At 36.7% G+C, this 13,117-nt stretch overlaps 1 protein-coding gene across 3 annotated transcripts in view; it reads left to right on the top strand.

Moving 5' to 3' along the window:
• The first annotated feature begins 1,404 nt into the window (after positions 1–1,404).
• Positions 1,405–13,117, top strand: part of PRSS38 (serine protease 38) — a 34,232-nt gene continuing 22,519 nt past the window's right edge. Inside the window, exons 1-3 of one of the 3 annotated variants that reach the window (XM_003354166.6) lie at positions 1,405–2,253; positions 2,439–2,601; positions 3,193–3,464. In XM_003354166.6, the coding sequence (XP_003354214.3) occupies positions 2,091–2,253; positions 2,439–2,601; positions 3,193–3,464 (598 nt within the window). In that variant the 5' untranslated portion in view covers positions 1,405–2,090. Of the gene's footprint in view, positions 2,278–2,438; positions 2,602–3,192; positions 3,465–13,117 lie in introns of all 3 variants that reach the window. The other 2 variants (XM_085012098.1, XM_085012097.1) reach the window with 2 other exon arrangements.

The raw sequence follows: 13,117 nt of genomic DNA on the forward strand, positions 1-13,117 counted from the left end.
CTTTCCCATCTCAAGCTAGCACTAAGACTGTGAAGGAAACATGCAAGTGGACAGATCAGAATAGTCCTGCAGAGACTTGATAAACTAAACCACAGTCCACCAGAGTGAGCCAGGATGTGCATTTTGAAACTAAACAGGTTTACAACTTACTAAAATAGAATTTAAATGGAAATCAGTCTTCTAGAGTAGTACTCAAAATGCAGAGGACACAGTCCAAAATGACTCGTCACATTAAGAACTAGGAAGGTTTCAGCTCCAATAAGAAGAGACTGTTAATAGACACCAACATCAAGCTAACACAGCTGAATTATTGGACAAGGATTTTTTAAAAAGATTTTTAGTGCCACACCTGAGGCACATGTAAGTTCCCAGGCTAGGAGTCCAATCCGAGCTATACCACAACCACAGCAATGCAGGATCCAAGCCACATCTGCAAACTATACCACAATTAATGGCAACACCAGATCCTTAACCTGCTGAGCAAGGCCAGAGATCAAACCCCCATTCTCATGGATACTAGCTGGGTTCATTACTGCTGAGCCATGACTGGAACTCCTTTGCACAAGGATTTTTAAATCATATCATAAAATATTCATAAAAATTCATAAAAATTTCTACCATAAAAATTCTCAATTGAACAATTATGAACACACTTGAAACATATTAAAAGACAAGGAATAGTGAAGAAAGAGAAATTATTGGCATTACATATAAAAGACAAAGATTAATATCAAGAAATAGAAGGTACAGAAATTTTTCAATACCTCTTGCCCTGACACATGCATTGCCTCCTGCATTAACAACCACTGTACCTGTTGTTTAATTTCGTTGTGAACCCAAAACTTCTATAAAAATAGTATTTTTTTTGTCTTTTTTTTGCCATTTCTTGGGCCGCTCCCACGGCATATGGGAGGTTCCCAGGCTAGGGGTCTAATCGGAGCTGTAGCTGCCAGCCTACACCAGAGCCACAGCAACGCGGGATCCAAGCTGCGTCTGCGACCTACACCACAGCTCATGGCAACGCTGGATCATTAACCCACTGAGCAAGGGCAGGGATCGAACCCGCAACCTCATGGTTCCTAGTCAGATTCGTTAACCACTGCGCCACGACGGGAACTCCCAGTATTTATTTTTAAAAAAAGAAATATAAGAAGCACTTAGAGCAGAGGTTGGCAAACTACTTGATTCTAAATATCTCATGAACTAAGAATGGTTTGTACGCTTTTTACTGTTTTGGGGTAAAACAAGAGAATATTTTATGAGACAAGATAATTAAAAGAAATTCAGATTTCAGTGTCCATAAATAAAGTTTTATTGGAACACAGACATGTTTATGTTTATGTATTGTCACAATAGCAGAGTTCTGAAGTTCCCTTAGAGCTTAAGTAATACAGTGCATTTTCCAATCCCCCTTTTCCATCAGCTGTATAACTTGCTTTATTCAATAGCACATTAGCAAATATGATCAAGAAGAGGCATGAAAGTGCTTATGCATTTCTGGAATGCTGCAACTGAGACATGACTAAGCCCCAGCATGCTGGCTGATGTTTGGAGACACCAGACCAAATTATTCCCACTGCATCAGCCAAGAGCAAGCCAGCTGATTGGGGAGAGACACCACTGACCACCACCACCATCCAGGAGTGAGACCAACTAGGGTCCACTGACCGCTAGCCAGAGAGTGAGACTGCAGAGAGCCAGCCATGGTGGGGATGGACGATGGGGCAGGGGTGGGGGGATGGGGCAGAGGTGGCAGGGAAGGAGACCATTGAGGGCTGGTTCTGAGCTGAGGAACGAAACAGCCATGACCTCCCAGAAGCTCCAGGGGGCGTTCTCACGTATCCCTGTGGATAGAGGAAATAGAGAGCAGGGGTTACACGGTCATGAGTATGAGATGAAAAGCAAAAATCAGCCGTTCAAAGTTCTATCATATGTGGGTTACCATTGTGTGTTGGTGCCATCATATGCCCGGGACCCCTGGAATATTTGTGCTATCATGCTTTAGTACCACCTATGCCTGGACACTGTCGCATGTTAGTGCCGTCACAAGTCACGTGCTCTGATCTACAACCGCGAGGCGCGCTTGCTTCATGGCTGCCACCCTGATGAGACCTCCCACTGGGACTGGCGAGTCCTGGCCCATGATCCTGAGCCTCCTCCTCCTGCTCCTGCCCTTCCTGCCTCCCACCCAGGTTGCAGCGACGGCCCTCAGGCACCCTGCCAGAGAGGGGGTCGCCATTAGCCGTGATGTGGGTAGGACCCTCCAGGCCCAGATTGGTGGTGGTGGTCCCAGTGGTGAATCCAGGGCTTTCTCCCTTCAAGGGTGGAAACCTAGTCTTCTCTGGCCTTCCCCTCCTCCCACTTGACCCTCCCTCCACTTTGCCTATGGCCAGGCCTGCCCTGGCACCACTGCTACTCACACACTCTTTCTCCCTAAGCCTGTGGCCAGCGTCATGTGCAGGGGAAAATCATAGGAGGTGTGGATGCCCTCGAGGGAAAGTGGCCATGGCAGGTCAGTGTGCACTATGCAGGCTTCCACATCTGTGGTGGGTCCATCATTGATGAGTACTGGGTCCTGTCTGCAGCACACTGCTTTGAGAGGTGAGTGGGCAGTGCTGGATACTATTTCCTTGGAGGTCTAGGGCTGCAAGACTGAACACACAGGCTGCATAGGACTGGGACTTCTTAGAGGTGGAGGAGAGAGTGGGACCTAGCACACAGCTCCACCCACTACAGCTTCTTCTTGCACAGGGATGAGGGCTCTTTTAGGGTCCTCTCCTCTTCCAGATAGGTGTGAAACCAAATAATAGGATGAGAGTTGAGGAGAGTGGCCACACCATAGGATGAGAGGAGAGAAGAGGAGACAAATCACAGGATCAGAGTTGATGAAAGACTCATCTTCTTGAGCTACACATCTGCACATATGGCAGGCTCACCATCCTGGGCTGTCCAACAGGGCCTAGTGGGTCCCTGAATCCTCTATAGGCTCAGATCAGGACTTCCTTGGGGGCAATTCTGCCAGACAAACAGGTGCCACTATGCTAGAAGGGCTCACTTTTCCACATCCTGGCTGAGAGCTTGGATACCCAGACTGCCATGCTTCAGGACTCCCTAGGCCTATGAGCTCAAGGTGGCTCCTCTTTCCAAATGCAAGGTTCTTAATCACTGTGCATTTGTTCTCTGTCCCCATAGGGACAAGAATACTGAGGCATTTGATATGTATGTGGGCCTTGTGAATCTCGGGGTTGCAGGCCATCACACCCAGTGGTTTGAGGTGAATAAGGTGATCATACACCCCACATACGAAGTGTACCACCCTGTTGGAGGTGACATCGCTCTGGTGCAGTTGAAAAGCCGCATTGTGTTTTCCGACTCTGTGCTTCCAATCTGCATTGCACCCCCAGATGTGAATCTCTGGAACCTTTCTTGCTGGGCTACAGGATGGGGATCCATCTCTCAACAAGGTAAGAAAACTAGGTGCAGGGTCATTTCCTTTATTGGAGCTTGTGGAAGGGATGACAACTATATGACATTACAGGAGTGAACATGTTCTTTCCACTAAGTGGTTGCAAGTACCTGAGGACTGGAGTCTCCATTTATCAAATCACTGTCTGTTTCTCTGTCAATGTAGAGTTTTGTTTTAATCATGACTGGCTTCATTGTATACAGAGAGGTAGTTACATCTACTTCGAGTGTGGAATTAATTTTAGTATAACAAGAACACAAATTTCCAAGCATAGTTGTTCTTAAGATTTTAAACTCAACTTAGAAATAATCTTTTTTAACCTATGAAAAAAGGCATATTAGATATTCTAGTTATCTCCACAAAGGCCTTGTACTTTCCTTCTAGGTCTATATATGCATACCTTAGAATTTTATGTTTATTTAAAAGGTTATTTGAATTGTATTTGCTCATCAGTCACAGCTGTTGATTTCTGCACATTAATCTTTTCTCCAGTTACCATATAGGGCTCATTTTTAATGACTTTTCAGTTGATTATTTAATTTTTCTAGATTTTTAACATCATATATCTTCCTTTCCTACGTTTTATCTGTTATTTCTTTTTCTTATTCCAATGGTTAGAACCACTAGAAGAACTGTGGCTAGGTCTCCTTTTCTTGTTTTTTTTTTTTTTTATTTTGGTGGACATGCTTCTAATAGTTTACTATAAAGTCCAGTCTGTGGCTTTGTTTGGAAATTTCAGAAAATTTAGTGTCTGGTTTACTTAATTTAAAAAATTATTATTGAAGTTAAGCTGTTAAATTTTAAAATGTTAGAATTTTAGACTATTAAATGTAATCCCCCATTGTAACCACAAAAAGAAATTAAAAATTATTCACTTTTAAAAATCTACTAAATGCCGAGAAGACAAAAATGCAAGAAAATGAGGGACAAAAAAGCTATAGGCCATGTAGAAAATAAATAGTAAAATTACAGAAGAACCTCTTTATCAGTAATTACTTTAAATTATTACATTTAAATGTAAACAGAGTTAGGGAGATATAGCTAAGATGACAGAGTAGCTCTGAGCTCACTCTTCCTCACCTCTTCTCATTGAAACATCAAAATTACAACAATTTGATGGAACAACTATTGATGAGAAAGATTAGAATCACAAGAAAAGATTTTCTACAACTAAAGATATAAAGAAGGAACCATGTAGAGATGGGCAGGAGGGGCAGTCACAGTATAGTCAAGACCTATACCCTCGGATGGGTGACCCACTAACAGGAGAATAATTAAAAACATGGCCCATATCCTTGCACCAGGAATATTTGGTTTTGGAGGTCAACAGAGCTTAGTTTTGGGAGACCTAAAAAGCTGTGGGAAATAGAGACTCCACTCTTAAAAGGCACATGCAAAATCTCACATGCTCCAAGACCCAGGCTGGAAGCAGTAATTTGAAAGAATCCTGATTCAGACTCACCTACTTATCTTGGAGACTCTCCCAGAGAGGCAGGAGGCAACTGGAACTTACATTGGGGACACAGACACTGGTGGCACCACTTGAGGGTGCTCATTCTATCACATGGACACGGTTGCTGACAAGCACTATTTTTTTAATTAAAATAAGTTGATTTACAATGTTGTACCAATTTCTGTTTACAGCAAAGTGACATATATATATATATATATATATATCCTTTTTTTATATTGTTTTCCATCCTGATCTCTAACAGGAGATTGGATAAACAAATTCAACTTAGTAGCAGGATACAAATTAACATCAGAAATCAATTGTGTTTCTGTATACTAGAGTGAAATATCAAAAAGGGAGTGAAAAAAAATACCTTATAAAATTGCACCAGGAGTTCCCATGGTGGCCCAGCGGTTAAGGACCCAACATTGTCTGTGTGAGGATGCAGTTTTGATCCTTAGCCTCACTCAGTGGATGAAGGATCTGTCATTGCCACAAGCTATGGTGTAGGTCCAGCACTGCTATGGCTCTGGTGTAGGCCAGAAGCTGTAGTCTGACTGTATGACTTCTAGCCTGGGAACCCCTATATGCCATAGATGCAGCCATAAAAAGAGAAAAAGCGCTCCAAAAAATATACTTAGAAATAAACCTGACCAAGGAGGTGAAAGACTTATATACTGAGAACTATAATGGAATACTATTCAACAATAAAAAAAGAATGAAATAATTAGTTAAGTTAATCAACTAATCAACCTCCCCCTTAATCCACAAAAAAATAGTTCTGTGAAGAATGTCATTGATAACTTGATAAGGATTGCAAAGAATATGTATATTGCCTTAGGTAGTGTAGTCATTTTGACATTGATTCATCCAATCTAAGGAAGATTATTTATATATACCAAAAGCATGGTATATTTTTCTACCTGTTTCTGTCATCTTTGATTTATTTCATCAGTTTCTTAAAGTTTTCAGTCTTTTGTCTCTTTAGGTAGGTTTACTCCTAGGTATTTTACTATTTTTGATGTGATGGTAAATGGTGTTTTTCCCCTCATTTCTCTTTCTAATCATTCATTGTTAGCATATAGAAATGCAATAGATTTTTATGTATCCCGCAACTTTACCAAAATCATTGATGAGCTCTAACAGTTTCCTGATAGCATCTTTAGGATTTGCATATATAGTAACATGTCATCTTCAAATGGCAACAGTTTGACCTCTTCTTTTCCAATGTATAATCCTTTTATTTCTTTTTCTTTTTTTTGGTTTAAAAAAACAGTGCATTTTTTTTCTTTTATAATTATTATTGAAGTACAGTTGGTTTACATTGGTTTACAGTGTTTCTTCAAGTTCTGATGTACAGCAAAGTGACCCAATCACACACATTTCCCTGTGCTATACAGTAGGGCCCCAATGCCCATCTATACCAAATATAACATTTTGCATCCAAAAAACCCTCAAAATGTCCGTCCATTCCACTCCCTCCCCTTTCCCCCACCCCGGGAACCCCAGGTCTGCTCTCCTTGTTCATGATCTGATTCTGTTTATTTTTTATATAGGATCATCTGTTGTATGTTTTAGATTATACAGATAAGTGATATCATATGGTATTTGTCTTTTTCTTTCGGACTTACTTTACTTGGTATGAGAATCTCTAGTTCCATCCATGTAGCTGCAGATGGCATTAGTTTGTTTTTTATGGCTGAGTTATATTCCATTGTATATATGTACCACATCTTCTTAATCCATTCATCTGTCATTGGACATTTAGGTTGTTTCCATGTCTTGACTATTGTGAATAGGGCTGCAATGAACATATGGGTGCATGTATCTTTTTTAATGAAAGTTTTGTCCACATATATTCTCAGCAGTGGAATTTCTGGATCATATGATAGTTCTATATTTAGTTTTAAGAGGAACTTCAAAACTGTTTTCCATAGTGATTGTACCAATTTACATTCCCACCAACAGTGAAGGAGGGTACCTTTTTCTCCATACTCTCTCCCGCATTAGTTATCTGTTGACTTGTTAATGATTGCCATTCTGACTGGTGTAAGGTGGTACCTCATTGTAATTTCAATTCACATTTCTCTAATAATCAGTGATGTTGAGCATTTTTTCATGTGCCTATTGGCCATCCGCATGTCTTCTTTGGAGAATCTATTTAGGTCTGCTGCCCATTTTTCAACTGGGTTGTTTGGTTTTTTGTTATTGAGTTTCATTAGCTATTCATGTATTTTGTAGATTAGGCTGTTGTCTGTTGCATCACTGGCCTAGATTTTCTCTCATTCTGTAGGTTGTCTTTTTGGGTTTTTTAATGGTTTCCTTTGCTGTGCAAAAGCTTTTTTTTCTGTCTGATTGCCATGGATAGAACTTTCAAAATTATGTTGAATAAAGGTGGCGAGGTGGACATGCTTGTCTTGTTTCTGATCTTAGCAGAAATTCTTTCAGCTTTTCATTGTTACGAATGATGTTAGCAAAGGATTTGGGCCATATATGGCTTTAATATATTGAAGTACATTCTCTCTATGCCCACTTTCTCTAGGATTTTTTTAAATCACAAATGGGTCTTAGATTTTTGTGAAAAGCTTTGTCTGAAACTATTGAGATGATCATATGGTTTTTATTATTCAGTTTATTCATGTGGTGTAGCACATTGATTGACTTGTGGATATTGAAGAATCTTTGTATCCCTGGGATAAATCCCACTTGACTGTGGTGGTATATCATCCTTTTAATGTAATTTTGGATTTGTCTTGCTAATATTTTATTGAGTTTTTTTGCATCTTTGTTCATTAGTAATATTGGCCTGTAATTTTCTTTTTTTGTGGTATCTCTTTCTAGTTTTAGTATCAGGGTGATGGTGGCCTCATAGAATGATCTTGGGAATGTTCCTTCTGCAATTTTTTGGAAGCATTTCAGCAATACTTTTCTATGAATGTTTGGTAGAATTGGTCTGTGAAGCCATCTGGCCCTGAACTTTTATTTTTTGGAAGCTTTTAAATAAAATTTTCAACTTCAGTACTTGTGATTGGTCTATTCATATTTCCTATTTATTTCTGGTTCAGTTTTGGAAGGTAGTACCTTTGTAAGAATCTATCCATTTCTTCTGGGTTGTCCATTTTATTGGCGTATACTAGATTATAGTAGCCTCTTGTGATCCTTTGTATTTCTGTGTTGTCAGTTGTAATTTCTTTTTCATTTATAATTTTAATTTTTTGTAATTTGAGCCCTTTCCCTTTTTTCTTGATGAGTCTGGCCAAGGATTTATCAATTTTTTTATGTTTTTAAAGAACCAACTTTTGGTTTCATTGATCTTTTCCATTGTTTTCTTCATTTCTGTTTCATTTATTTCTGCTCTGATCTTTATGATTTCTTTCTTTCTACTAACTTTGAGCTTTATCTGTTCTTCTTTTGTCATTTTAGGTGTAAGGTTAGGTTGTTTATTTGAGCTGCTTCTTGATTCCTGAGATAAGGTTCTAATTTGTTATAAACTTCCCTCTCAGAACTGCTTTTTCTGTGTCCCATAAGTTTTGGATTATTGTATCTTTATTGTCATTTGTCTATAAGAATTTTTTTAATTTCCTTTATGATTTCTTCGGTGATCCATTTGTTGTTTAGTATTATATCACTTAGCTTCCAGGGGTTTGTTTTTTTCTAATGGGTTTTTTTTTTCTTGTAGTTGATTCCTAGTCTCATAGCCTTGTGATAGGAGCAAATGCTTGATATAATTTCAATTTTTAAAAATTTCCCAGTGCTTTATCTGTGTCCCCAAGATGTGATCTATCCTGGAAAATGTTCCGTGTGCATTTGAGTAGAATGTATATTCTGTTGCTTTGGGATGGAATATTCTATAAATATCAAGTCTATCTGGTCTAGGGTGTCATTTAGGATTTGTGTTTTGTTGTTGATTTTCTGTCTGGATGACCTGTCCATTGATGTAAGCAGGGTGTTAAAGTCCCCCACTATTAATGTGTTGTTGTCAATTTCTCCATTTATGGCTGTAAGTATTTGCCTTATATATTGTGATGCTCCTGTGTTGTATGAATATATATTTACAATTGTGATATCTTTTTCTTGGATTGATCCTTTGATCAATGTCGTGTCCTTCTTTGTATCTTGTGACCTTTTTTATTTTAAAGTCTATTTTGTCTGATATGAGTATTGTTCTTCTAGCTTTCTTTTGATTTCCACTTGCATGCAATACTTCCTTCCATCCCCTCACTTTCAGTCTTTATGCATCCTTAAGTCTCAAGTGGGTCTCTTGTAAACAGCATATATATGGGTATTGTTTTTGTATCCATTCAGCTAGTTTATGAGTTTTAGTATGAACATTTAATCCATTTACATTCAATATTATTGTGTATATATGTATGTACTTACTGCCATTTTCTTAATTATTTCAGATTTGTTACTTTAGGTCTTTTTTCTTCCCTTCCTCCTTTGTTTTCTTCTCTTGTGACTTGTCATCTATCTTTAGTGTTGTGTTTGGATTGCTTTTTCTTTTTTTATGAGTGTGTCTATTGTAGTTTTTTGTTTGTGATTCCCATTAGATTTCAATGTAACAGTCTGTATATTTACAGAATTCTTTTTGGTTGCTGGTCTCTTAATTTCAAATGCATTTTTAATGTTCTTCACTGTTCTCTCCTCTTCTCATGCTTGCTAGTTTTGATATTATATTTGTGGGGTAATTTCCCACCTTTTTTTTTTTTTGCTTTTTAGGGCCACACTAGTGGCATGTGGAAGTTCCAAGGTCGAATCAGAGCTACAGCTGCCGATGTAAGCCACAACAACATGGGACCCAAGCTGTGTCTGTGACCTACACCACATCTCATGGCAATGCCAGATCCTTAACTCACTGATCAAGGCCAGGGATTGAATCCCCATCTTTATCAATACCAGTCAGGTTTGTTACTGCTGAGCCACAGCAGGAACTCCCTTCCTACATTTTTTATGTTTGCTTTTACCAATGAGCTTACTTATTTATAATTTTGTTGTTTCTAATTGTGGCCTTTTCTTTCCATCTAGAGAAATTCCTTTAGCATTTGTTGTAAAGTTGGTTTGTTGGTGGTGAAGTCTCTTAGCTTTTTCTTGTCTGTAAAGCTTTTGATTTCTGAATCTGAACAAGAGCTGTGCTGGGTAGAGTATTCTTGGTTGAAGTTTGTATGTACATTTATCAATTTGGGCATGTGAAATGAACCTTACATCCCTTTGATTTTGGTCATTGTATATAATCCTTTTTATAGGTTGCTGGAATCAGCTTGCCAATAATTTGTTAAATATTGTTGCCTCTATATTTAAGAGAGATATTGGCTATATTTTTATGTGATTTTTTTCTGTCTATGGTATCATGTTAATACCTGGTTTTATAGTATCCCTATTGTTTCTTCTTTAAACATTTGCTATAATTCACTAGAGAAGTGATCTGGAATTGGGCCCTCCTTTGTGAAAGGATTATCTATTTATTTGCTTATTTGTTATTTATCATTTCTTTTTGTTTTTTAAGATATATTCAGATTTTTATTTATTCTTGAGTTAGTCTAAAATGTTTAATTTAGTGACACTCAGTTGTTCATAAAATTCTCTTTTAATTTCTAAAAAATTGGCAGTAATGTCTCATATTTCTCTTCTCATTTTGATGATTTGTGTCTTTTGTCTTTTCATCTTGGTCATTGCAACCAAAGGTTTATCAATTTTAGTCATCTTTTCAAAGATCCAACTTTTGATGAGTGGTTTTCTATAATTTCTGTTTTATATTTCATTATTTACCAAATGGATATTTATTTATTTGTCTTTTTTATTGCTTTGAGTTAAATTTCTCTTCTTTTTCTAGTTTCCTAATGTGGAAGCTTAAAGAGATTTTGTAATTTTCTTCTTCCAATATACACATTTAAAGATGTAAATTTCCCTTTAAGCACTGCCTTAAATTTATCTCACAAGTTTAGATATGTTGTGTTTGTTTTCATTCCGTTCAAAACATGTTTTAATTACCTTCATAATTTCTTCTTTAAAGTGTATTATTTAACTCTAAATATTTAGGGAATTACCAAATTTCTTTCTATTGTTAATTTCAACTTTAATTCCATTGTGCTTAGAGAACATACTTCATATGATTTCACACTTATTTACTGAGACTTGTTTTATGGCCTAACATATGATATATCCTGAAGAATATTTTATGAGTGTTTGAAAAGAATGTGTCATGCTGTAATTGGTGTGGAATTTTTTTGAATTTTTAATAAATCACATGTCAAGTTTGCTGATAGTATTTTCAAGTCTTCTAGAGTCTAAATTTTTTTATAAATCACATTCAAGTTTTCTGGTAGTAATGTCAAGTCTTCTGTAGTCTTACCTATCTTTTCTAACAGTGAGACAAAGTCGAGTATTGAAATATCTAACTGTGAATGTTGTTGTCTATTTCTTCTTTCTGTTCATTCAGGTTTTGCCTCACGTATTTTCTCTGATGGGCACCTATATGCTCATAATTATGTCTTCATTATATGTTGGCTTTTTTATAATTGTGAACTGTTTCTCTTTGTCCCTATAAATATTGCTTGTTTTAAAGTCTATTTTGTCTGATGTTTGTCTAGCCTCTTACAGTTACTATTTGCATAATATATTTTTCTACCACTTTACATTCAACCTATATGTGTCTTTAAATCTAAACTGTGTCTTGTACAGAGTATATAATAATTGTGTCTTCCTTTTTCTTCCAGTCTGGAAATCTCTGATTCTTGAATGAAGTGTTAGCATACTCACATTTGATCTAATTTCTAAAATGTTTGGATTTACAAATGTCATTTTGTTAAATGTTATGAATATACATATATATTCTCATCCCCCTATATTTTCTTCTGCCTTCTTTTGTGTAATAAGCAAATGCTTTTTAGTGTACTATTTTAATTCTTCTCTTGATTTTTTTTGTCTATGCCTGTGGTATGTGGAAGTTCCCAGGCCAGGGATCAAACCTGTGCCACAGCAGCAACCCAGGACACTGCAGTGATAATGCTAGATCCTTAACCCACTGCACTACAAGGGAACTCTCAATTCTTCTCTTGATTTTTAAACTATATTTGTAAAGATGTTTTTGAGTGGTTACTCTAGGGATTACTTAGTTTATCATAATCCACTCAGATTAATACTTAGTCCTAGTAAAAGATAGAAGTTTTGTTTCAGTATAGTTCCACATGTAATTTAAAAAAATTCCAAAACACAGTTATAATTATTGCTTTATAAAATTAAGTATTTTAAAGAATTTAATAGATTTTAAAAAATGTTAATACCTTGATTTCTGGTGCTCTTATTTTTTATCCATGAATTAAAGTTAGCATCTATTATCCTTTCTTTTCAGTGTAAAAGACTTCCTTTACTATTTCAAGAAAGGTAGTTACGCTTTTTCTCACTTTTTATTTATCTTAAAATATCTTTATTTCACCGTCATCCCTGAAGGATAGTTTTGTTGGATACAGACTTCTTCCTTGAAGAGCATTTCTTTTCAGCACTTTGTTGTTCTGCTTCCTCTGGCTTTCATTGTTTCTGGTGAGAAGTTGGCTGTTAACCATACTGTTATCACCATGTAATTAGTTGCTTTTCTTCTTATTATCATGACATTTTTAACTCATTAAATATCATTTTAAAACATGTAACAACTCTTTTGAAATCTTTATCAGCTAAAATAAACACCTAGGGCCACACAGAACTTCTTTATATTGATTTTTTTTTCCTGAACATGGGTCATACTTTCTGAGTTGTTTGCATAAATTATAATTTTATTGTTTAAATTGGACATAAATAATACATTATAAAAACAGGATTCTGATTTTTCCTGAAGAATTTGATTTGTTTTTAATAATTTGTCCAGACTTAGTTTGCATAATCTCTCCTGTAGTTTGTAGCAGTCTGTGCTAGGTTTTCTTTTTTTTCTTAATTCTTATAGTTATTACTTTTATTCTGGTTTCCTTAGGGTCACCACCATGTCTAAATAGCTCATTGGTTAGCCAGTGATTTGGGCATGTCAAACTGCTAGGCTTCCACCTCTGCCTGTGGGTTATATCTGTGAGCACATTTAGAGTTTGTGTGATTCCTCAGTTTTTGCTTTCCACTGAGCCCACTTCTGTCTCCATGATTATACATATAGTTACCCAGTAATCCTAGAAATCAGTGGAGATTTTCCAGCCTTTCTATTGCTCTCTCATTTCTAG

Source organism: Sus scrofa, chromosome 2 (assembly GCF_054392235.1).
Source record: "Sus scrofa isolate SSC_HxYL_T2T_F1_AM1 chromosome 2, Sscrofa_HxYL_maternal_Yorkshire_Landrace_v2.0, whole genome shotgun sequence".
NCBI lineage: Eukaryota > Metazoa > Chordata > Mammalia > Artiodactyla > Suidae > Sus > Sus scrofa.